Source organism: Loxodonta africana, chromosome 2 (genome assembly GCF_030014295.1).
Source record: "Loxodonta africana isolate mLoxAfr1 chromosome 2, mLoxAfr1.hap2, whole genome shotgun sequence".
Classification (NCBI taxonomy): Eukaryota; Metazoa; Chordata; class Mammalia; order Proboscidea; family Elephantidae; genus Loxodonta; species Loxodonta africana.
Genome location: NC_087343.1, coordinates 169075194 through 169102304, shown reverse-complemented (window position 1 = coordinate 169102304; position 27111 = coordinate 169075194). Strand labels below are relative to the sequence as shown.

Below are 27111 nucleotides of genomic sequence, written 5' to 3'. Positions count from 1 at the left end.
ATAATCTAGTAGTTCGTACAGAGACTACAAATTTATGTGATATGAGATTATTATTATCATATATCATTTTTCTCTGTACACAAGTATCAGTTAAATTTCCTTGATATCAGCCCCAAGTGTTGGGAAGATAAAAAAAAGATACTGATGTACAATTAAGTTGTCATTGGAGCCAAATGATCTATATATTTGGAGCCCAGGAAAATTCTAGGTCTCAAAGGAAAATTAATGAAAATAGTTACTGAGAATTTAAAGGAGATATTGGGTAGAGTGAGTCTTCATTAATTTTTAAAAGTCTATAATTAGATAAATTAGATCATATATTATAAAGTATATTATTATAAAGTATAGTTTATAATTTGGAAAGGACACTGGGTTGAGAGTGAGAAGCCCTGGATTTTGGTCTTAGCTCTACTTCTAACTCATGGTTTGGAGTCTGGAAAATTCCTTCTTTCTGGGCCTTCGTTTTCCCATCTGTGCCAGAAGGAATTTGGGCATGGGGATTTTTAAGGTTCCTGCTAGCTTGAAATATTCAACTCTTTAAATGAGGATAAATCATTGAAGCAACAGCGTCAATATAAGAAAGAAGGGGGAAAAGGGAAGGAAGATCCCAAGGTTAGGGAAGGAAGTACCCAGAACCAATCACAGCATCTACAATGTATAAATTCAGTTGTGACCAGATTTGCAAATGATTTTTCTAGGCAAAAAATCAACAAAACATGCAGCAGGGCAGGCAAGATGGAATTTGACCTGACAGGATGGACACCACAGGGGACCAGGCTGCTGACAGGCAGAGCTGAAGAACCCTCGGGCAGCGGAACGCAGAAAATTAATATGTTCTCTCAGCTTCACCCCAGTGCCCAGAACACCCAGGCTATGCTTGTGGCTGCTCAGAGCGCGTGATCAGTATGATCTAATCTCCAGGAATGCAAAGGGAGGATGAGTGGCAGGCAAGATTGGAAGCATTCTCAGGGTATTTGTTCTCGAATCTCTCCTCTCAGCTGTAGCTCCCATGGCCCTTCTTACATCTTAATTAAACAGTCGATGGAGGATTAAGCAGCTATGAGTTGGGGCTGCCAAAATGCTCTGGGCTGCTATAGGGACCTAAAGCCAGATTTTTCAGAAACTGGGCTAGAAGAATTTTTTATCTTACCATTTCCTCCTCTTGCCTTATGGGGGTGGTAGGTAACCTTGTCCCTCTGCCCACCAAAGTCCTGGCAGGGTCATTCTCAAGGTCAGAGTCACAGAGATGGAAGGGCTCCTGGAACCCATCTTAACCGCACTCTCCTTTTACAGGTAAAGAAACTGAAGCCTGCCATGTGGTAATGAACTGCCCAGTGTCTTGTAGCTTGTTAGTGGCAGGGCCAGGAGTAAAACTTGGGTGTCCTGATTCCACACTTGGTACCTTTCCACTACAACCAGCTGCCTCCCTCATTTTATTCTTTTGCTTTACTAGCTGTGGGACTTCAGGCAAGTGACATAGCTTTCCTGAGCCTTAGTGTTCTTCTCCTGGCAATGGTGATCACAGCACCCATTGCAGTGTTGCTGTGAAGAGAACACAGTTAAATGCATAGTCTAGTGCCTGGCACATGGTAGGCATTCCATAAATGGTGTAATTACTACCAGTAACGATGCCCTTTCCCCAGGCTACTTTAGGGCTGTTATTGTTGTTGTTAGGTGCCGTTGAGGTGATTTCAACTCTTAACAATCTCATGTGACAGAGTAGGATGGCCTTGTAGGATTTTCTAGGCTATAACCTTTCCAGGAAGGAGCTCTGGTGGCACAATGTTTAAAGCACTTGGCTGCTAACTGAAAGGTCAGCAGTTTTAACCCGCCAGTGGCTCTGCAGGAGAAAAGACCTGGTAATGTGCTCCCATAAAAATTATAGCCTAGAAAACCCTATGGGGCAGTTCTACTCTGTCATATAGGGCCGCTATGAGTCAGAATTGACTCAACGGCACATATCAATAACAACAGCAATCTTTACAGGAGTAGGTTGCCAGGTCTTTCTCCTTGAGAGCCGGGTGGTAGGTTTGAACCGCCAACCTTTTGGTTAGCAGCTGAGTGCTTAACCTACTTTAGGGTAGACATGCCAAATACATGGCTTGCTTGATGCTAGTTTTCCCTTCCTATATCCATGGCAGACATTGATACCAATCAAAATATGTTTTTTCATTGAGGGCAGATATGACCTGAGAATCTTTCTCGACACAAAACTCCAGGCAGCCATTACCAAACAAGCAAAGTTGGCACACGAACTACAACTTATTTGCTACCCATTAGGGCACAGAATTTGTAGAACACTGACAGCCTGGTTCCAGATTCCTAACTTTGTGCTGTGCACATAATTATTCATAGAGAACTTTGAAGTCTAAAGCAGCAACTGTGCCTCTAATTAGCTAGAAGAAAATACCCATTTTCTTTTCTGGGCCTCAGCTTCCCCAACTCTAAAACAGTAGGATTAGATTAGATGTATCCTTGGGTCCATCTAGCTTGGGAAGTCTAGAATTCTGATTCCATAAAGGCAATAAGAACAAGACTCTGGTGGATAGTCTTTTCGTTATCAAAAGAGTTAAAGATTCTGACTTAGAGGATGTAGTCTGAAGTTATATCTGTTGTGTAGAAAGGTTAAATGAAATATAAGATTAGGCAATAAAGCATGTAAAAGGGGGCAATGAGAACTAAATTGGCATCACGCTGAAGAGAAGGCATTGGATTGGTAGTAGGAGCCGGGAAGTAGAGGAGGGGATGGCTATTTTTTATAAATAACTGGATAAAAAGTTAACAAAGAAAAATTTATAGTCTAAGAAGACAGAAGATCGTTGCCTGATGAGAAGTTCCATTTAAGCCCAAATATGAGAAACTACCACCATCAACAAAAACAGTTGCCCTTGAGTCAATTCTGAATCATGGAGACCCCATGTGTGTCAGAGTAGAACTGCGCTCCGTAGGGTTTCAATGGCTAATTTTTTAAAAGTTGATCAGCAGGCCTTTCTCTGAGGAATGTCTGGGTGGACTCAAATTTCTAACCTTTCAGTTAGCAGCTGAATGTGTTAACTCTTTGCACCTCCCAGGGACTCAAAATATGAGAAAATGTGCTTATTTATAGTGATCGTGTGGTAGAATCAGATACTTAGAGGCAAGAGGTAAAAAAATCAAGGTTGCAAACATTTAAGAAAGGCCAGGCCGGGCCTGAGGTCAGGGAGAATGATACAGGTGCTCCCCCAGCACCTTTCTGAGTTTGCCTCTCTAGTGGAAGACCCTCTCCTCTCCAGCAGCCTATGTCCAGATGAACTGGGCCTTCCCAGAGCAGATGCCAAGTGGGGTGGAATGGGAATGACCTTAAATTCTGCCCCTGGAGATAGAGCCCCGAGCTTGTGAGGTCTTTGAAGACCCCTGTTATAATGCCACAGTTGTTGGGAAGCAGAAAGTCTAACTCAAACATTTACCAGTTAATGATACTACCCCATTAAGACAGTGAGGTTCAGTGGCAAGACACTTGGGTTGGAGCCAGGAAACTCAGATTTTGTACCCATTGGTAACACTTGCATTGTGAATTACTTGAATTTCAATTTCTTATCCACCAAATAGACTCTACAATGGCTGTTTGGTCTTGGGTCACAGGTGAAACATACATGAGACCATGGCTATGAACATGATTTGGGGACTGTAAACCTGTGTTGTATAGATAAGGGAATGAGAGCATGCTAAGTGGATCAGGTGGTTCCCAACTGCTCTGCTGGGGATGGAGCATAGGACTGGCTTCCTGGACAAATGTCAGGCACCCCCTTCACACATTGGTTGCAGGCTAACAACATCAAGGAATTAATTGAGATTACAAGCAGTTTTCCTCCTAACTGGCTGGGTGATCTCAAGCAAGTCATTCCCCTCTCTAAGATGACAGGCACAGTCCAGGTAACCTCTAAGGCTCCTTCTTGCTACAGTATGTTGAAAATGAATGGTTTTTTAACTCTGGAGCCTGGATCAGTGGTGGTTATGACTTTTGTCTCTTTTCTGCCTGTCATTCAGAACACAGAGCCCACGATCAAGAAACTGCAATACAGTGGGGTCCACTCCCCAGGCTTTCCTGCCTCTGGGCATTTGTTTAAGTTGTGCCTTTTGCCTAGAATGTATTTAGCTTACCCAGGATGAACCAGGTTTTTTGATATCTAGAAATGTTTCCAAGTCTACCATGTATGGCTGTAATTCCTACCTCTTTTCAAAATGACTCCCAAATGCCTGCTTCTCTCTGAAGCCGTAATGGTAAATGAAGCTACCATTCATTCTTCTTTGTCCTCTCTTGTATCTTAGACACATTATCTCTTGTAATTTCCTAACAACTCTTTGAGATAGACATCATTTTCCTCATTTTATAGATGGGGAGATGGTGTTAAAGAGGCTAAGTGCCACAGAACAAGTAAGGGATGAAGCCAGGTTCTGGACCCAGATCTGGGTAATGCTATAGCTTGTGCTCCTAAGCCCTCTGCTCCTCTGACTTTGCTCACTGCCTCCAGCTATACCCACTCCACATTTTGTCTCTCTCCTGGCACTACTGCATAGGCCTCCTATTCTAGCTTTTTTCCCCCATATAGTAACTCCTCAGCAAGCAAGTCAGTATTCACTGAGCTCCTGCTATGAGATAGGAGGGGACTCAAATGCCATCAGCTTTGCTGTGACGAATCGATTACTAACTAGACTGTAAGTTGCTTGTGGGAGCAGGGAGGGAATTGTATCTCATATTCTCTGCAGCCCTCAGAGAACCTGGTAGAACACGGCACACACAAGGGTTCTACATCAGTGCAGGAACTTTGAAGCTTCTGCCACCACCATCACTACCAGCTGCCATGTGTCAATTCCGACTCATAGCGACCCCATGTGTGTCAGAGCAAAACTGTGTTCCACAGGGTTTATAATGGCTGATTTTTCAGAAGTACATCACCAGATATTTCTTCCCAGGTGCCTCTGGGTGGACTTGAACAGCTTCCAACCTGTTGGTTAGTAGCCAAGTGTATTAACTGTTTGCACCACCCAGGGACTCAAGTACTAAAGTAGATGTGTAGATTTCCCAATGTTCTGTAGACAACTGAGACATCTTCTGAGTTTGCCTACTTCAAACTCAGTTAAGCAGTTGCCCTGGCTGCCTGTAATGATAATTTTGGCTCCATTTTGTTAAAGTGTCTGGGACAAGGGATGTCCCTACCCTGAAGAACTCCTTAGTGGATCCTGCTTCCAGTGTCCCATAAGCGATTTCCGTCTGCTTTGCTAGGTCCTCTGCACTCTCAATGGGAGACACCATCCTCTCCACCGTCAGGAAGGCGGCCAGGTTGGCTGTGTATGAGGAGATGATGATCAAGGTGAAGAACCACCAGACACCACCAACGATGCGGCCAGATAGGGACCTGCAGGCCAAAGGGAAGAGGCATCAGAAGCTCGGACATCAGTTGCAAGAGATATGGGGAGGGGTGAGTGACAGGCAGAACCCCATCAGCTGAGCTGTCAAGTCCTATTGTATGTACCCTTCTCTTCTATCAGCAAGATGTGAGAATTCAAATGTCAAAAGGATTCGCCTCTGCATTTTGTTCCTTATCATGGATAAGGATTCATGGAGCTGCCCTTCAGGGGTGATATAGCCCGCAGTTGCAAATTCACACTTACTTTCACACATATATACACATGGAGACACATGCCAACAAAGACACAGATATGTAAACATCTGCCTTCAAAGTTACAGACACATAGAAACATATCCTTTAAGATGCAATTCCATACACATCAAATCTTTGTATGCACATACATGAATACAAATGCATTTACACATGTGATGTACATGTTTTATCATGTCCCAAAATGTTTTCAGGCTGCCTTGTCATTATTGCCCTCTTGGCTGGCAAGGGTCACCAAAATGATGAACTAGGGGTAAAAAAGGGAGACCATTTTGGAAATAGAATGAGAACAACTGTACTCCAGCCACTTTGGGGAACATCACTACTGGGCATAGGTGCAATCTCCCTCTGTTACAGAGAAAGAGGATTTGGCTGAAACAAAGAGAAAGGATATCTTGCTGTGGATCAAAGTGGCAAATATGACGATTACAGGTGAAGTGAGAAATTCATCTTTGAACTTGTTAGAGTATGATTCTCCTCTTTTATGTTCAAAACAAACTCAAGCCAAGAGTTCATTGTGATCTCTCTGATTTGGATAAGAGATTTTCAAGTCCAGGGCTTCCCCATATACCACAAGATGATTTTGGGTGTTACATGGGGTGATATTATATGGTGGATAGAGAAGACATTTACATAATACTGAATCACATAATTATAAAGTTATTTTCTTTGTATCCTCTTCTGTTCATCAAGGAAGTGTCATCCAGGTCAAAATGTCCTTTTAACTTATGGCATGTGCTCTGAGAGCCTCAGGCTCAGAGCCTTCAGTAGGTGATGGCGCTTAACTAGAAGCTAATACTAACAACCAAAGAAATCATCAATCCAACCCATGAGTTTTACAAATAAATTGAAGTCTCAAATCACATTGTGACTCAGGAGAGTGCCTGGGCCTACCCAAACATTACTCAATTGTTTCATAGTGTTTTCAAAACCTTGTGGATCCCATCTGTATACCTTCCTTTCCTGTGCCCCACACCCTGCCTCTGCTTCATGGAGACTGCTTTTCACTCTAGGGAGATAGTGTCCATGCCAAGAAACCCAAAAGATATTTGTTATTGCTCTCTATGTGGAAAAGAATGCTCCTAGATGCTCCACATTGAGGGAAATAAGACAGAGGAAACCTGTTTAAAGGAATGAGACCAAGAGAGTAGAACAAAACTACGTCACATGAAGAACAGCTGCAGGAAAAGAGGACATTTATCCAGAAAGAAAGACTTGGAGGGATGTGTTCATTACAGGGTTGACATGGGACTTGCACTGTGTGACCTGATTTAGGAGCATTTGGCAGAAGTTCCAGAAAACAAACACTAAATATGAAGATGATATTTTTGATGGGCAGAGTGGTGCAAAAATGAGCTGGCTCTCCTGGGGTGAAAGTGTTTCCCCATCTCTGAAGGTGTTCAAGTGGTGAACGATTTACAGAGATGTACTTGGTGCCTCCAGTTGCCTCTCTCTCTTCCCCCCAGGGTACCAAGTGCTGGGGACACACTTGCAAGACAGAGTGTGCAAGACAACGGAGAGGTTGAGCATCCTATGGGGCCAGAGATTGGCTGCTTCCTCTCACAATCCTCCCATGGTTGAGATTCTGTGATTTGAAATCTTAAGTAGGTAGGCCAGGGTGTATGGCTTCCACTGGACAATCAAACAAAATGAAATAGTAGAGGCAAAATCACTCCCTCAAAGTCACAGGGCTAGTACACAGTTGGATTCAACATCACTCTGGTCTTTGGATACCAACCCAGTGCTCTTTAAACCTTAGGAGGTGGCTAATGCATGAATCTGGGTCCCCAGCAGAAGCTGCTGCTCCTATCCCCACTCTGGATGACTGTAATGGCATCCTCACTGGACTTCCTGCTTCCATTCTGCCCCCCACCCCCCTGCTCCCCTGCCTAATCTGTTTTATGCAAGGCAGCTTGAGTGATCTTATAAAAATAAAAGCATTAATTGCATCGTGATGCTTCTCTTATAAAACTCCTGAAAGCCTTCCTCTTACATTTGGACTAAAATTTAAATTCCCTGGTGACCCTCAAGGTCCTGTGTGGTCTGGCCCCTGCTTTCTTGCCAATGGCAACTACAGCATGCTTTCTGTATTCCAGTCATGCTGGACTGCCTTTGTCCTTCATATTCACAAAGCCCCCTGCCTTATCACTTGCTGCCCTTTTCCCTTATCAACTCACAACTCCAATACATCCTCCAAATCTCATCCCAGACATCACTTTTCCAGCATCCAAACATAAGATTCTCAGAGCCTCCTGCACCTCTTGCCACAGTTGAAATCTGACATCTGTTTGTCTGATTGACTGTGTTTTTTCCTTAGACTACAAGCGCTGGGAGACTGAAGGAATCTTTTAGTTCTTTTTGAGCAACATTGTATCATTGGCATCCAGCACAGAGAAAAATGGTTGCCATCAATCGATTTCAATTCATGGTGACCCCACGTGTCTCAGAGTAGAACTGCATTCTGTAGGGTTTTTAATGGCTGTAATCTTGAGTAGCCCTGGTGGTGCCGTGTTTAAGAACTTGGCTGCTAACCGAAAGGCTGGCAGTTAGAGTCCACCTTGAATCCATCAGCCACTCCTTAGAAAAACCCTATGGGGCAGTTATATTCTGTCCTGCAGGGTGGCTATGAGTCAGAATCGACTCAACGGCAACGGGTTTGGTTTTTAAAATCTTAAGTAGATGATCAGGCCTTTCTTTCGTGGTGCCATTGGGTGAATTTGAACTGCGAACCTTTCGGTTACTAGCCGAGCACCACCCAGGGGCCTCAGTACAGAGTAGGATATCAATAACAAGTGAATGCATGAATGCCCTCTTTCTCATAACCCTGTGGCTCTATTCACATTGGTTTCTAGAGAGCGGGAATAGTTGTCAGGGTCGGGAGAATCCCAAACTGCCTGTGGCCCAGGGCATCTGAAGTCACGGCCTCAAGCCAAGTGTTCAGGATTCCTGCCTCCTTTTCCATCATTACAGAACTGAGAGGCCCTGCTAAGTTATCCCAAATTTGGAATCTCCTAGTGAAGCTCAAAGGCTTCCCAAGAAAATTCCAGGCCTAAGGCAACTTCTTCTCTGCTCTGGTTTAATTAATATTTATCTGCTGGGTGTTGAGTGCAGCTTGTCCTGCACAGTATTCCCCACAACCCTACCTACGTAATGATGTCACTAAAGAAAGATTCTGCTGCTTAACAGCCAGCAAGTGTCTTCAGTGGAATAACTGGAGGACTGGGGGGGAAGAGTTTCTTCAAAAGTGACCTGATTCTGATGCTTCATTTGCATCTGATCCAAAGGATGGGAAATTGAGTGTGAGGCAACACCCATCCCACCTGCAGTTCAGTTCAGTTCCCCTGGTACAGGTGAAGTTGAGTTTCTCTTCAAGAACTGTGGGTTTTTCCCAGCTCCATAGCCAGAGGCAGGGAGCTTGAGTTAAGCCTGGGCTGGGATAGAGGGCTCTTTCATTGACCTGCTTCATAACCTTGGCAATTCACCAGCCCTGCTGAGTCTCAGTCTTCTTCCTCTGTATAATGGGTGAGACTTGTCCTATTTCATGGTGAGAAACTAAAACTTTCAGCAATGAAAAGACTCTTAGTCTGTTCTTTTCCTTTTACTGATATAAGGTATTAGAATTAAAATAAACGGTGCAGGGGAAGATACTTTGAAAAGTGCTATTGAAACACAAGGCATTATTTTTATGATGATGATTATTCTTCCAGGGAGCCACAGGGCAAAGCAGCACTTTTCTCAGCAGGGAAGGAACAGCTGTGATCTGAACCTCTTGGAGGTCTGCCTAGTCACCTGAATTTTATTAGTGTCTTAACTTGGCAGAGCTCTCCCCACAGCTCCCTCAGTGATTGAGGAATCCCTTATATTCCTCCAGATTCTCACAATTTGTATAGCTTGTTGGGACCATTATTCTTTGAATTTCATTTACAACCCTGTGAAATGGATGGAGGAGGGATGGCTATCCCCATCTTACAGATGAAAGAACTGTGGTTCAGAGGCTGAAAATGACTGGCCCAGGGTCATTCTGAGGCAGTAGTAGAGCTGGAACCAGAAACAGGACTTCATACTTCCAGTCCAGCACTCTAGACACTAGAGAACATTTCCTCCCTCACCAAATACTGGTTCATTTGTGGATGGGCATGAACCTCCTCAACTCATGACTCCTCCAAGATGTTGAATCATAGCCAACTCTCACTTCTTGTAAAGCTCAAAGGATACCTTCAGGATACACAGAAAGCAGCCTGACCACCAATATCCTCATAGGATTGGAAACTTGTTTGTATTCCTTTTTTATTGCTGTGTAATTATCACAAACTTAGCTGCTTACAACAACACCTATTTATTATCTTAGTTCTGTAGGTCAGAATCTCGGGTGGTGTGGCTGGATTCTCTGCTCAGGTTTTCACCAAGCTGAAATCAAGGTATTGACTGGGGCTACTGTTCTCATCTGGGGCTCAGGGCCCTCTTTAAAACTTACTCGTTGTTGGCAGAATTCATTTCCTTGTGACTGTAGGGCTTAGGTTAAGCCAGGGCTTGAGTTAAGCCCAGGGCTTAGGCCCCTGTTTCTTTGCTGAGTGTCAGCCGGGGGCTGCTCATCATGTGTACTCCTCATCATGTATTCCCTCCATTCCCAATCTTGAAGCTAGCAATGGTGTGTCAAATCCTTCTTACTCTTTGAATTTCTGACTTATACCAACTGGAGAATACCTCTGCTTTTAAAGCACTAACCTGATTGATTCAGGCCCACCTGGGCAATCTCCAGCTCTTAAGGTCAGCTGGCCTGACATCTTCAAATTATCTTCACAGCAGCACCTAGATTGGTGTTTGACTGAATAACCAAGGGAATAGGAATCTTTAGAATTCTGCCTATCGCATTGTTTATTCATCATTTTTATAAGCATTCCTTAAACACCTGCATGGCAGACACCTCAGGCATTGGGGAGATAAAAGTGAATACACTACAGTCTTTCCCTTCCATGAGCTCACAGTCTGATGGAGAAAACGGGGAAAAGCTTTGGGTTCCCAATAATGTGCTTAGTACAGGGTCTGGCACAGAGTGGGCATTCTGTAAAGCTATAATCACAAATTTACATAAATGTTATAAGCAGTTTTGTTATAGTACTATCTTTAATTATGTGACAAATAAGGAACAAAGAAGGGGCTGCTAATTACCCTGCTGGCAATGGTCAAGGAAATTTACCAGAGGAAGAGATACTTGTGCTAGGTATTGAAGTATGAGTAGGAGATAACCTAGCAGAAAGGGGGCAGGGCAGAAAAGGTATAGTAGGTGGAGTTTAAAGGAAGAGTGAGGGGAATCTCACCTCTTTGTAAACTCTTCCCTGACCTATGCCAGCAGAGAACTGAGTAACCCTTTCTGTGTTCCCATTATACCAGTATCATTCTTCTATTACAGTACTAACCAGCCTGCTATAATTATTTAATATGTTGCCATAATTACTATTTTGGAAGAAAAAGGCTGGCAATCTACTTCTGAAAAATCACCATAGAAAACCCTATGGAGCACAATTTTACTCCGACACACATGGTGCTGCCATGAGCTGGAATCGACTCGATGGCAACTACTGGTTTATGATTATTACTTATGGTATCTGTTAACAATAATGGTGAAGGGCTGAACTAAAGCAGAGCATACAGAAATTGGGAGGTGTGCGCTGATTGAAGAGATGAAAGGCTTTGGTGACCCATGGGAGCAAGGGCTGTCAAGTGACAGGTCACACCTGTTGGGTGAGTGAATTCTAACATGACTGGGAGTCAGATGCTGTCATCAAGCAATCATCTTGCACATGAAGTTTTTTCTTTCTATTTACAAAACACTAAATGTATCATTAAATGCACAATGGAAGACAGTAAGGCTATAATTGGATCATTCTCTACATTCTGACAGGCATTTCTTGTCCTGGTAATTGATCTAGATTCAGTGAAGGCCTTTAAAAGTGCATTTCTAATCTCACAGTTTGAATCTGATGCTGTAGACCAGGAATCAGCACATTTTTCCTATAAAAGGCCAGTCAGTAAATATTTTGGGCTTTGAGAGCCTTGTAGTCTATGTACCACCTACTTATCTCTGCTGTTGTAGAATGAGAACAGCTAAGGACAATATGTAAACACATGTGCATGGGTGTGTTCTATTAAAACTTCAATTACAAAAACAGGTAGCAGGCTGGATTTTGCTCCCAGGCTGTAGTTTACTGACTCTTGTTCTAGATCCCTCTGAGAATCAGAGACCTTTGATCTAAGTTAACATGCAACAGTAGTCAAGAACTTTTTAGCCATCTGTCCAGTTGTTAGCCCTTCCATGCAAACACCCAGATAACGTGTCAGAATGATTCATTTGACAATGACTTTTCTGCTATCCTTAGGAAGAAAGTAGAGGGCATTGGTCAACAGCATGGGCTCAGAAGTCACTCCCCTGCCTGTTACTTACTGGTTGTATGACTTTGGGCAAGTCACTACATAGTTTTGTGCTTGTTTCTTTATGAAAAGAAAGAGGTAGTACTCATCTTAAAGGTATTTTTAAAGCTTAAAAAGGAAATATAAGTAAAGCACATAGCACAGGGCTGGCACAGAGTAAGCATTTCAGGATGGAGGTATGCAGATAGTGTGAGGAGTAAGGCCAGGGTGGATGTGGGGGAGCAAATACAGTGGCCAATACTTTCAGTAGAGCAGATACTTGTGGTCTTGTGTAGGGAGTAGAAAATTATTAAATTAAACAACAATGAACTTTTGATGCCACTAACCTCCTCTCCAGGACATCTCTGACAGGGAGTTGGATGTGCATGTTCTTCCTTACTTGAAATGCAAGCCTGTCATCTCCAAGAGGAAGGGAACAGAAAGGACACCTCCTGTATTCCTTCAGCTGAGCTCAAGAGGTCACTGAGCTCAAGCTGCCTCCCTTTGTCATCTGTTTCAAATGGATATTTTTAAAAAGTAATGGAAACCGAGGGTGGGAAGGCATAGGCTCAGATGGCCTGCCTCTAAATTATCAGGAGGAAAAAGTCCATCCTGACTAATTACTGAGCTGGACTATGTTCAGAGAGAGGCTCACTTGGTATCAGGCATTGAGGTTCCTAGACCAGGGTAATTAGCTCTGGCCAAATGCAACAATTCCACTGATGAGGCCACTTTATCCAAGATGCTGTGTCTGGATGGCAAATCATCCCATTTGTCACCAGCTGCAAATCACTCAGCTCTTCCCTGGCAGAGCTGGCATGATTCATTTTAATTGTCCCAGCTGCTGGTTACTGTGTTCCAGTCAGGGCTTTGAACCAATTTGTTCCAGTTTGAAACCCCTTCTGAGAATCTGCATTTCCACCCCAGATATACTGAATCCCCAGGTGACTCTTATGTATAATAAATTTTGAGTACCACTGCATTACTAGTGGTTCTCAGAGAATTGGTCCCTAACCAGCAGCATTAGCATCACTTGGGGACTTGTTAGAAATACAAATTCTTGGTAAGGGTTCAAACCGGAAGGAACCTGTTCAAACGTCTGGTTTCAGCAGTGGAGTGGGGAAGGGCTCTGGGCTTAGAAGGTGAGTCCGAGGGGTTAGCAGCTGGGAGGTGGACAACAAGCTCCAAGGAAAGTCCACTGTTTTGTAAGATTCTGTACCAGTCTAGAACTTGTAGAGCTGTTTTAAAGAGGAAGTCTTGCACTCCTATTTTTTCCCATTTAGGTAGACTATGCGAATACAATGTTCTGCTGTTATTCATAAGGTTTTCACTGGCTAATTTTTTCAGAAGTAGACTGCCAGGTCCTTCTTCCTAGTCTGTCTTAGTCTGGAAGCTCTGCTGAAACTTATCCACCATGGGTGACCTTGCTGGTAGTTGAAATAACAGTGTCATAGCTTCTAGCATCATAGCAACATGCAAGCTGCCACAGTACAACAAACTGACAGATGAGTGGTGGTACACATAAAGATCGATATCCTAGGCATTAGTGAGCTGACATGGGCTGGTATTGGCCATTTCGAGTTGGACAAACATATGGTCTACTATGCTGGGAATGACAAATTCAAGAATGGCGTTGCATTCATCATCATAAAGAACATTTCAAGATATATCCTGAAGTACAATGTTGTCAGTAACAGGATAATATCCATATGCCTACAAGGAAGACCACTTAATACGATTATTATTCAAATTTATGCACCAACCTAAAAAAGGAAATACAAGTAAAGCACATAGCACAGGGCTGGCACAGAGTAAGCATTTCAGGATGGAGGTATGCAGATAGTGTGAGGAGTAAGGCCAGGGTGGATGTGGGGGAGCAAATACAGTGGCCAATACTTTCAGTAGAGCAGGTACGTGCGGTCCTGTGTAGGGAGTAGAAAATTATTAAATTAAACAACAATCAACTTTTGATGCCAATAACTTCCTCTCCAGGATAACTCTGACAAGGAGTTGGATGTGCACATTCTTCCTTACTTGAAATGCAAGCCTGTCATCTCCAAGAGGAAGGGAACAGAAAGGACACCTCCTGTGCCAAAGATGAAGAAATTGAAGATTTTTACCAACTTCTGCAGTCTGAAATTGATCAAACATGCAATTAAGATGCATTGATAATTACTGACGATTGAATGCAAAAGTTGGAAACAAAGATGAAGGATTAGTAGTTGGAAAACATGGCCTTGGTGATAGAAACAATGCTGGAGATCGAATGACAGAATTTGCAAGACCAACGACTTATTCACTGCAAATACTTTTTTCAACAAAATTAACGGTGACTATCCACGTGGACCTCACTGGATGGAATACACAGGAATCAAATTGACTACATGTATGGAAAGAGGCATGGAGAAGCTCAATATCATCAGTCAGAACAAGGCCAGGGGCCGACTGTGGGACAGATCATCAATTGCTCACATGCAAGTTCAAGCTGAAGCTGAAGAAAATTGGAGCAAGTCCCTGAGAGCCAAATATGACTTGAGTATATCTCACCTGAATTTAGAGGCCATCTCAAGATTAGATTTGACACATTGAATCCTAATGACAGAAGGCCAAAGGGGTTGTAGAATGACATTAAGGACATCACACATGAAGAAAGTAAAAGGTTATTAAAAAGACAGGAAAGAAAAGATTGAAATGGATGTCAGAAGAGACTTTGAAACTTGCTCTTGAATGGCGAGTAGCTAAAGTGAAAGGAAGAAATGATGAAGTAAAAGAGCTGAGCAGAAGATTTCAAAGAGTGGCTCAAGAAGAAAAAGTAAAGTATTATAATGGCATGTGCAAAGACTTGGAGTTAGAAAACCAAAAGTGAAGAACACATTTGGCATTTCTCAAGCTGAAAGAACTAAAGAAAAAATTCAAGCCTTGAGTTGCAATATTGAAGGATTCTACAGGGAAAATACTGAATGACACAGGAAGCATCAAAAGAAGGCGAAAGGAATACACAAAGTTACCATACCAAAAAGAATTGGTTGACGTTTGACCATTTCGGGAGGTAGTATATGATCAAGAACTGATGGTACTGAAGGAAGAATTCCAAGCTACACTAAAGGGAATAGTGAAAAACAAGGCTCTAGGAATGGACAGAATACCAAGTGAGATGTTTCAACAAATGAATGCAGCACTGGAGATGTTCACTCATTTATACCAAGAAATTTGGAAGACAGCTACTTGGCCAACCGACTGGAAGAGATCCATATTTGTGCCCATTCCAAAGAGAGGTGATCCAAAAGAATGTGGAAATTATCAAATGATGTCATTAATATCACACACAAGTAAAATTTTGTCGAAGATCATTCAAAAGTGGTTGCAGCAGTACATCAACAGGGTACTGCCAGAAATTCAAGCCAAATTCAGAAGAGGATGTGGAACAAGGGATATCATTGCTGATGTCAGAGATGGACCTTGGCCGAAAGTAGAGAATACCAGAAAGATATTTACCTGTGTTTTACTGACTATGCAAAGGCATTTGACTGTGTGGATCATAACAAATTATGGATAACATTATGAAGAATTGGAATTCAGAACACTTAATTGTGCTCATGAGGAACCTGTATGTAGACCAAGAGGAGTTGTTCAAATAGAACAAGGAGATACTATGTGGGTTAAAGTATGGAAAGAGGTAAGTCAGGGTTGTATCCCTTCATCATACTTATTCAAGCTGCATGCTGAGAAAATAATCTGAGAAGCTGGACTATACCAAGAAGAACGGGGCATCAGGATTGGAGGAAGACTCGTTAACAACCTGCGTTATGCAGATGATACAACCTTCCTTGCTGAAAGCGAAGAGGACTTGAAGCACTTACTAATGAAGATTAAAGACCACAGCCTTCAGTATGGATTGCACCTCAATGTAAAGAAAACAAAAATCCTCACAAGTCGACCAATAAGCAACATCATGATAAACAGAAAAGTTTGAAGTTGTCAAGGATTTCATTTTACTTGGATTCACAATCAATGCTCATGGGAGCAGCAGTCAAGAAATCAAACAGCATATTGCCCTGGGCAATTCTGCTGCAAAAGAAGTTTTTAAAGTGTTAAAAAGCAAAGACGTCAGTCTGAGGACTAAGGTGTGCCTGACCCAAACCATTGCATTTTCAATCACTTCATACGCATGCAAAAGCTGGACAATGAATAAGGAAGACCAAAGAAGAAATGACACTTTTGAATTGTGGTGTTGGCAAAGAATATTGAATATACCATGGACTGCCAGAAGATTGAACAAATCTGTCTTGGAAAAAGTACAACCAGAAATGCTCCTTAGAAGCAAGGATGGCGAAACTTTGTCTCATGTACTTTGGGCATGTTATCAGGAGGGACCAGCCCCTAGAGAAGGACATCATGCTTGGTAAAGTAGAGGGTTGGCAAACAAGATGGGATGGAGTGACACAGTGGCTGAAACAATGGGCTAAAGCATAACAAGGATTGTGAGGATGGCGCAGGATCAGGCAATGTTTCGTTCTGTTGTACATAGGGTCACAAGAGTCGGAACCTAACACATAACACAACATGGGAGTATAGTGTGGGCACAGCTTGTAAAAGAATGGATATAGATCAGTTCATTCATTGGCTTTTAATTTACAATTTTTTGGTTTATTCTTCAAGCCTCAGTTTTCACACCTGGAAAATGGGGATAATGAAACCCATCTCATGAATTGTGAGAATTCAATGAAAAAACTATGTTCCGTACTTAGCATGGAGCACTTGTGGTGCAGTGGTTAAGAGCTTGGCTGTTAACCAAAAGATTGGCAGTTTGAATCCACCAGCTGCTCCTTGGAAACCCTGTGGGGTGGTTATACTCTGTCATATAGGGTTACTATGAGTTCAGAATTGACTCAATAAGCTTGGTTTGGTTTTTGGTACATAGCACAGAGCACAGCAGGGCTCAAGATGTCACCTGTGATGATTATAATGTTTTTATTTTTTTGAAACATTCCTCTTAGTTTCTAGGTCCCCAAACTTAGTCTTTTTTTCCTTTTTTTTTTTTTTTTTGCTGATTCCACCTCATCTGCTTAATTTTGAGCTATTGGAGTGCCCAGATTTTAGGCTTCCCCTTCTTTCCTCCCTTGCCTACAAGCTTGCACTAGATGATCTTATCCAGTCCCATGGGCTTTCTACGAACATGCTGATAAGTCCCAAGTTTAAATCTCCAACCTCTCTCCTGAACTCCTAATGGGTGTATCTAACTGCCTACCTTTTTGCAAAGCTTCATTAAGAATTTTGTTTTGGGTAAAATCTGAAATATCTAAAACAAAATTCTTAATGAAGCTTCACCAAAAAGTGCCAAATAAATACAAAGAAATTCCACCTTCCTCATCTCAGGAAATGGCATCATGCCCACCCAGCTCTTCAAGCTGACATCATGGTATCACTTCTGACACATCTCTTCCCTTCACCTCCACATTCAGTCCATCAAATCTAACCATTCTCTCCACCTTCACAGATACCATTGTAGCCTAGATACTATTCCATTTCCCTGCCTCGTCTCTTGTCCTTGTGTAATCCATGTCTACATGTATCTTTTTAAACTGTGAATAGGATCATGTTGTTCCCACGCCATTTAAAATCTGACATACTTAGAAAATAAAATCCAAATGCTTTAGTAAGACCTACAAGACAGGCCTTGATCCGAGCCCACTTCTAATCTCATCTTGTACCATCTTTCCCGCCACTGCTCTGCTTCAGCCACCTCAGCCTTCTCGCAGTTCCTGAAACACGCCAAATTCTTTCCCATCTCAAAACCTTTGCAATTGTTGTTTTCTCTGCTTGGAACTCGCTGCCTCAGATTGTCCCAAGCCTGTCTTCAGGTTTCCACTCAAATGTCACCTCCTCACATTCACCATTCTAAATATTGTTGCCTTGGCCACCCCATCTCCCTCATCTTCTCTGGTATTATTTCTAATAGTACTTTGCAAAGTCTAAAAGGATCCTTATATAACTATATATTTATCAATTTATTTGTTTATTCATTAATTATGTGTCTCCCTCCACTGAAATGTAAGTTCAGTGATGGCTGGGATCTCATCTGTGTCATTCACTGCTATATCCCTGGCACCTAGCACAGCAACTGGCACATGGTAGGTGCTCAGTGAACATATATTGAATAAATGAATGATCATGCAAATGTTTCTTCAGGACTGACTACATACTAAGCCTGATGGGAAGTACAAAAGAAATCTCTTCTCAAGGAAATCCACTTAATGGAAGAGATGATACCCACATGGAAGCAACTGTGGTACTGAATAGACTGGGGCAAAAAGCACAGCACAGGGAGTCATGGATTAAGTGGTAAGGAAGTGCAGAGGTGGGAAAGGCCATGTCCTACTGGGAGAAATCTGGGAAGGCTGCACAGAAGAGGTACCATTTCATGGCACTATGCAGGGTAGGCAGGGTTTGAGCATTCTGAAATAGAATCAAGTGACTCAAGAGAGCCATTTCCTGGAGCAGGAACATCATGTGCTGCTGTGGTGTGGAGGTGAGACAAGAATGTGAACCAGTAAGAATTTAAATTTGTACAAAACATACTAATCACACCCGTGGCCACCACTGTCAGAGTACCTACTCTGGGCTGGATACTACAGAAAATACTTGACATTCAGTTTATAATTCCTTTATGACAGGGAGGTATATCCCCTTTTGATAAATGAGGAAATTGAGGCTCAGAGAGGTAATTTAGTGGAGTTCACAAAGCAAGCAATGGAGCTTGAAAGTGGACCCAGATCCATGGGATTCCAATGGTGATATTTCACTGGGCTGAAAGTGGGGCCAGCTTGGACCAGGGCCACCACCTCATCTCTCCAGATTTTCTTCGTCTGGCTCAAACACTGCTTACTTCCCCACAGTTCCTAGACACAAAGGAATATTTGGCAGTGTACTGGTGTTAAAAGTGGGACATTCTCCACATATATTTTTGGGTTTAAGTCCTTGGAAGAGTCCACTCTCCTTGTACTGCTGCCTGCCACCTGGCCCATACCACCGAAAACATATGGTATTTCTGTACCCAAACCCCTTCCTAGAGCTCCTACTATCTGCTCATCCACCAGCTGGTTTTCAGAGGTAAGATGCCACCACCTGCATCCCTGCTCCAGGTGCGGGGCCTGAGTTGTCATCTATGGCCCAACACATCTGGCGTTTGAAGTCCTCAGGGTTGGCAGCATAGTTAAATGTGTGATGTTGTGGGCTTTTTAAAATTAGGCCCTGCTCATTAGCAAATGGAGGATAAAATAACGATGTGTGCTTCTGCTTTAATTAAGGTTTGGTAAGCTCCAGCACAAGGCAAATATTAATAGGAGATATTTTATTTAAAATAACCAATCAGAAACCCTTCATTGGCCAGGTACATTTTCACCCTACCCAGTTCCCTGCACGCTCAGCCCCTCCCACATATCCCCAACCACACTAGCAGGATGGCCCCCAGAGGCAAGGATTCCTCCATGCTGGGAAGAACAGATGCTCTTCCTCTCCTCACCCAGAAAACAGCCAGTCATTTCTTCAAAGGTACACTCAGCCCTTCTGAGGCAGGGAAGAGGATTATTAAGCAGGAGTCCAGGAGCCTATAGACTTCCTACTCTAGCCCTGCCAGTTATTAACTGTGTGATTTGGGGCAAGTTATTTTCACTTCTCTGAACCTTAGACTCCCCACCTGTTATGGATTGAATTGAGTTCTCCCAAAATATGTGTTGTAAATCCTAACCTCTTTGCCTGTGGTTATAATCCCATCTGGGAATAGGTTGCCTGATGTTAATGAGTCAGGATTAGTATAGGGAGTATCTTGAGTCAATCTCTTTTGAGAAATAAAAGATATTAAACAAGCAAGCAGAAATGGGATAAGTGAGATGCCAAGCCACTAGAAGATTGCCCAGGAGCAAAAGCTCAAATAGACAAGGACCTTTTCTCCAGAGCTGACAGAGAGAAAGAGCCTTCTCCTAGAGCTGGCACCCTGAATTCAGACTTTTAGCCACCTAAACTGTGAGAAAATAAACTTCAGTTTGTTAAAGCCATCCACTTGTGTTATTTCTGTTACCGCAGCACTAGATGACTAAGACACTATGAAGAGGGGATATAACTAAACCACCAGTTGCCATCACGTCAGTTCCAGCTCACAGAGACAACCTTGTGCGCCAGAGTAGAACTGGGCTGTATAGGGTTTTCAATGGCTGATTTTAAAAAAGTATATAGATAGTCAGGCCTTTCTTCTGAGGCACCTCTGGGTAGATTCGAGCCTCCAAGCTTATGGTTAGCAGCTGAGCATGTTAAACACTTGCGCTACTCAGGGAACTACCTAAAAGGGATGTTGTGCGGATGAGTTGTAATGTGTTTAGCATGGTTCCTAGACCAGAGTGTATGTCTGGCAGAAGCAGCGGCTACTTATCAGACATGAAAAATGACGTGGAACGAAGTTTTCAACATGCTGTTAAATGAAAAAATCAGGCTGTAAAGCAGTGTATACTGTATGGTCCCATTTAAAACTCTGGCAGAGATAAGTGGAAGTCTATAAACTAAGATGGTACAGGATTCATCTAGGTAGCTGGATTATGGGTTCTCTTTTATTTTCCACCTTAATGCTTCATTTCCTGATTTTTCTAAGTAAATACTTGTAGTTTTCACAATATGTAGAAAATCTAGAAAATAGTTTTTAAAACTACGGTCTGTGGAGTTATCCAACCTGGGTTCTAACCCTAGCTTCTTCTCTTGCTGGCTGTGTGATCTTGGGAAAATGACTTAGCCTTTCTGAGTTTCAGCTCCCTCACTTGTAAACGGAGATAATAGCAGCATTTCCTCATGTCAACCACTAAGTATTATTCTCATTGTTGTTATTCTCTCATCACTAACTTGGGGGTGACAAGGGGTCAGGGAGAGGAAAGGAAGGAACAATATAGATAGGGCAGTGACCGACAGTCTCTTTAAGTGGATGATATTTAAACTGAGAGATGAAAGATGAAAATGAGCCAACTGTGTGAAGATTTTGCAGGAACAATATTCTAGACTGAGAAAACAGGAAGAGCAAAAGTTCTGGAGGCAGGAAAACGTTCATGTGTTCAAGGTAATGGGCAGCACCTGATGAGCGAGAAGTTCCTTGGGTAGCACAACTGGTTTGAACTCAGCTGCTAGTCTGAGGGTTGGCAGTTCGAACCCATCCATGGAAGAAAGAACTGGCAATCTGAGTCCATAAAGATCATAGCCAAGAAAACCCTATGGAGCAGTTAGTTATGCTCTGTAACACATGGTGTCGCCATGAGTTGGAATCAACTCAACAGCAATGGGTTTGTTTTTTTTTTTGGTTTTGATGAATGTAAAGAGAGACTAGATCTAGCAGAGCCTCAGGCGCCAGGGCACGCACTCTGGAGTTAATGATTAAAGATCCATCTGCAAGTGCCGCCTCCTCCAAGAAGCCTACCTGGCTGCTGTTTTCCACCCTTATTTCTCTGAACTCTTCTACTTTTCCTGTAAGTGCCACTCTTTATCCTGCTTTCTTTTACTGTTATCACTATACTGAATTATTAAATCATTAAGGGACTTGAGGCTTCTCCATAATCCCCTAGAATCTAATACAGTCTCAATATTTGTTGAATGAATGTGAAACTCTATAAGTGGGCAATTTGTAATGATTTCCTCCGAGCTATCTATAGCAGAAAAGATTTCTTAAGCTAATTAAAAGCATAAAAATGATTGCATGAAGAACCATTTAGTCTATGAATCAATAACTAATTTCAAACACTTCAGAAGCACCCATTTTTGAGAAAATGGCATCCCAGGTACATCTATAATTCTTACATACCATAAAACCATGTCCTATCAGAATCTTACTCTGCAAAGCAGTTGTCATAGAGCAAATCATATCATAAATGTGGAATAGAATTGTGTTTCTTTAAAAATATTTTGAGGGACTGATGTTCTCACAGATTCAGACAGGCTCCCACTCCTAGTGAATCTCTATAACAAATTTGCCTGAATTACGATAGAATGCTAACTTTGTCTTCTCCTTTCTCCCTCAGGAGTTCTCGCCAAGAATGCCCTCCTATTATGGTTTCAGGGGACATCTAGGTCAATTGGCATAATAAAATCTATTAAGAAAACATTTTGCATCCCACTTTGGTGAGTGGAGTCTGCAGTCTCTAACACTAGCATGCGGCCATCTAAGATGCATCAATTGGTCTCAATCCACCTGGAGCAAAGGAGAATGAAGAGCACCAAAGACACAAGGTAATAATGAGCCCAAGGGACAGAAAGGGCCACATAAATCAGAGACTACATCAGCCTGAGACTGGAAGAACTAGATGGTGCCTGGCTACAAACGATGACTGCCCTGACAGGGAACACAACAGAGAATCCCTGATGGAGCAGGAGAGCATTGGGATGCAGACCTCAAATTCTCATAAAAAGACCAGACTTAATGGTCTGATTGAGACTAGAAGGACCCTGAAGGTCATGGTCCCCAGACCTTCTTTTAGCCCAAGACTGGAACCATTCCCAAAGCCAACTCTTCAGACAGAAATTGGACTGGACTATGGGATAGAAAATGATACTGGTGAGGAGTGAGCTTCTTGGATCAAGTAGACACATGAGACTATGTGGGCAGCTCCTGTCTGGAGGGGAGATGAGAAGCCACAGGGGGACAGAAGCTGGCTGAATGGATACAGGGAATATAGGGTGGAGAGGGGGGAGTGTGCTGTCTCATTAGGGGGAGAGCAACTAGGAGTACATAGCAAGATGCATACAAATTTTTGTATGAGAGACTGACTTGTAAATTTTTACTTAAAGCACAATAAAAATAATAATAATAAAAAGAATGTCCTCCTTCTGTGGGGACATAATTGGAGATGCAGTTGGCTATGGGCTTGCTCTGGGTCATGCATGAGTTGGAAGAAGCCATAAGAAATCTTCAAACTCATCCTATTCTCAACAGATGGGAAGGGCTCCTCTTACCCAGTTTTCAAACAGGAGAATCAGCCCTTCCTAGTAGGGACATGGCACTCTGCTAATCACCAGGAACTGGGTCGTAGTGTGCAGCTCTGCCATTATAACTTCTGGGCTCCTCATACATCAATGAGCATGATATTATCTGCCCCATTATTCATTATTCTGGTAGGCTGAATTCTAAGATAGCCCCTTGACCCTAGCTCCCTGCTGTTTCTCCTGTGATTATGTCATGTTAGAATGCAAAAGGGATTTTTGCTCTTGCAAATATAATTAAGGCAACTAATAAGTTGACCATAAGACAGGGACATTATCTGGGTGAGTCTAATCTAATCACAAAACCCAAAACCTGTTGCTGGCAAGTCGATTTTGACTCATAGCAACCTTATGGGGCAGAGTAGAATTGCCCCATTGGGTTTCCAAGGAGTGGTTGGTGGATCTGAACTGCCAACCTTTTAGTTAACAGCTGAGTTCTTAACCAATGCACCAGTAGGGCTCTATAATCACACTAGCCCTTTAAAAGCAGCGAGTTTTCTCCATGTAGAGGCAGAAAAGGAAGTCAGACAGTTCAAAGTGTGAGAGGGATTTGATGTGAGAGAGGGCCTCCATTGCTGAGAGAAAAGGGGCCATGGGGCAGGAATCTGAGAGCAGCCTCTAGAAGCTGAGAGAAGTTCCCAGTTCCCAGCCAGAAAGGAAATGGGGACTTTGGTCCTCTAATGGCAAGGAATTGAATTCTGCTAACAATAGAAATGAGACTGGAAGTGCATCCCTGGCTTCAGATGAGAATGTAACTGGCTGACGCTTGATTTTAGCTTTGTGAGAACCTGAGCAGAGAACCAGCTTGCACCATTCTGGACTTCTGGCCTACAGAATGGTGAGATACTGTATTTTTTTTTTTTTTTTTTGGTTGTTGTTAGGTGCCACTAAGTCTATTTTTAACTCATAGCAAGTAACCCCATGTGACAGAGTAGCACTGCCCCATAGGGATTTCTTGGCTATAATCTTCATGGAAGCATTAGATAGCTAGGTCTTTCTCTCACAGAGCCGCTGTCTGGGTTTGGACCACCAACCTTTCAGTTAGCAGCCAAATGCTTAACTATTTGCACCATCAGAGCTCCTAAGGTAATAGATGTTAAAATAGAGATAGTACCTTGGATCATCCAGGTGAGCTTAATCTAAGTACACTGGCTTTTAAAGTGGAAGAGGGAGGCAGAAGAATTGATCAGAGAGATGAGACGGAAGAAGGAGAGATTTGAAGCCTGAGTGAGACATGTCCCACTGGCTTTGAAGACGGAGGAAGGAGGCCATGAGCCAAGGAAAGTGAGCATTCTCTAGAAGCTAAGGACAGCCCTAGCTAAATGAGTGCCATAGGCCTACAACCATAAGGAACCGCATTCTGTCAACAGCCTGAATGAGCAAGGAAACAGATTCTCCTATAAAAGCCCAGAATAAAACACAGTCCTACTGATTTTAACCTAGTGAGACCCATACTGGGCTTCTGATCTCCAGAACTGTAAGATAACACATTTGTGATGTTTTAAGCTACTAAATTGTGGTAATTTGTTAAGATAGCAATAGGAAATGAATACAGGTATATTGTGAAGAATAAAAATATGTAAATCCCACAGAACAGAGACTGGCATATGCTGGTTCAAACCCATTGCTGTCTAGTCGATTCCCACTCATGGTGACCCTACAGGACAGAGTAGAACTTCCCCATATGGTTTCCAGGGAGAGGCTGGCGGATTTGAACTGCTGACCTTTCAGTTAGCAGGCAAGCTCTTAACCACTGTGCCATTTTCTCTCTATTTTTATTAGTCATCCACATGTACTATGGCCACACCCATTTCCCAGTCCAGTCTGAGCGCTTTCATCTCTTATCTTGTCTTGATTCCGCATGCATATTTTTAGATATCCTCCCCAACTTCAAAACCCATCTTCTCCAAGAAGCTTTCCTAAGACCCTCAGCCAGGTTTAATCGCTTCCAAAACGGCATTTTTGTTGTACCTCAGTTACCTATTATATTTATTTAAGGCTCTAGAATGTACGAAAGGTTTTCTATCTTTATTAAATTCCAGATTAGGATAGTCTAGATTATGCTGTCATAACAAACAACCCCCAAATCTTGGTGGCTTACAACAACCAGGTATTTTTCTCACTCATGTTACATGTTCACTGCAGGTTGGTTGTGGGCTCCATTCCCCTCACCTTCCCTCTGGAACCTAGACTGACAGAGCAGCTGTTATTTGGAATATCTCCAACATACCTGCTCTTAAGTCTAGTCAGTAGTGTCACATGTCACTTCTGTTTATATTTCATTGGCCAGACCACATAAAATGGCTACACCTAGCTTGAGAGGGAGGGCACGAGCAATCCTACCCCGTGTGGAAGAGGAAGAGGTGGACATACGTCTGGTAGACAGCACTGACGACAACTACAAGTTCTCACCAAGAGAAATCCCCTAGGAGAAAGTTTTCACCCCAGTTACCATTTCACAGATGAAGAGATTGAGATGCAGAAAGCATCAGTGATTGGCCATGTGATTGAGGCATATGTGTTGTATCTAGGACCCAACTCTCCATCCATCCTTCTTCCCTCCCTGCTGCAACTCTATCAAACACTGCTGTGTGCCTGACACTGGGCTGAGGATGCAGCAGAGAAGAAGGCAGGCTCAGTCTCTGCCCTCATGGTTATAGTTCACTTCTGGGTTCAGTTCTTTTTCCAGAACTCCACACCTGCCTCCCTTAACGCATTCTGCCTCAGGTGATAGCTGTTTTTGTAGTTGTTCTCCTCCGCCTTTGCACTAGATAACAAGCAGCTGGAGGGCAGGGATAGGATCTTCAACTTGGAATCTTTCACAGTACCTAATATACCAGGTGGAAACCCTAGTGGTATAGTGGTTAAGTGCTATGGCTGCTAACCAAGAGATCAGCAGTTCGAATCCACCAGGCGCTCCTTGTGAAACTCTACGGGACAGTTCTCCTCTGTCCTATAGGATCACTATGAGTAGGAATCGACTTGACAGCAGTGGGTTTAATATATCAGGCACTCAACAAATGTTCCTTGGGTTGAACCGAGTTAAAATTGAAAACAAGATTCACTTTCAATGTCAAACATTTGTTCTCTGCTTATACCCCCCTGTGTTCCCAAATTAGTGTATTAATAGGGATTTGCATGTACTTTGCCAGTTTATTACAGAGAACATTAGGTCGCTATCACCATATATTTGAAAAAGAGATTAATACGATCATCAACAATACACTTCATAATCACTCTGAAAATTGCCAAAGTAATTTCTTACTCTTTTATTTTCTTCCAAGAGATTCCACTTCTTTCTGTGACTTACATTTATTGACAGTTCTAATTAGCGGCCATGAACATTCAAGCTTTAAAGCTATGGCAGATTAGAAAAGAATTTTCCAGGGATGCCACTAGACTTCTTCCCACAACGGATGTCCTATGTGTCGCTGGTCGAGCTTAGGTGAGAAAGGGCAGCCTGTGGGAAGGAGGGTGGAGTTGAGAAAAGATAAGGGGAAGACATGTCTCAGGCTCCTGCCTTGCCTCTAGTGGCTGAAAAGATCACTTGTAGTTTACCACACGTGTGCTCAACCCAGCAGGAACATCAGTGAACGTCCTGCAATATTTTACAACTCATAGCTCTAGGTCCTACCATAACCAAAAAGCTGAGCCCCGGCCAGACTAGGCACCTAGGTGGTGCAGTCTGTGCTTGACTACTAACCTAAAGGTTGGCAGTTCAAACCCACTTGGTGGTGTCATGGAAGAAAGGTCTGAAGATCTGCTTACATAAAGATTACAGCCAAGAAAACCCTGTGAAGCAGTTCTACTCTGTAACATATGGGGTTACATGGAATTGACTCATACAGCAACGGGTTCCCATAGACTCCACAGTTATTTATCAAGTGCTAGGACTTGTGCTGGCAACACTTTCCAGGCTAGCCAGAGGAAGGACCTTCAAGCTGAGACCTGAAGAATGAGTTCCCCAGGGAAAGGCCATGTGTTTGTGTTGCGGGGAAGACTGCTTAGGCAGAGAAAATAATCAGACTCAAAGATG

General features: G+C 42.8%; 1 protein-coding gene across 4 annotated transcripts in view; it reads right to left on the bottom strand.

Annotated features, from left to right (window-relative positions):
- The window catches only part of GRIA1 (glutamate ionotropic receptor AMPA type subunit 1), a 381310-nt gene that overhangs the window by 49996 nt on the left and 304203 nt on the right, over positions 1 to 27111 (bottom strand). For all 4 annotated transcript variants that reach the window (XM_003404615.4, XM_003404616.4, XM_064278580.1 and 1 more), the window contains one exon: positions 5198 to 5396. In XM_003404615.4, the coding sequence (XP_003404663.2) occupies positions 5198 to 5396 (199 nt within the window). The remainder of the gene's footprint in view (positions 1 to 5197; positions 5397 to 27111) is intronic.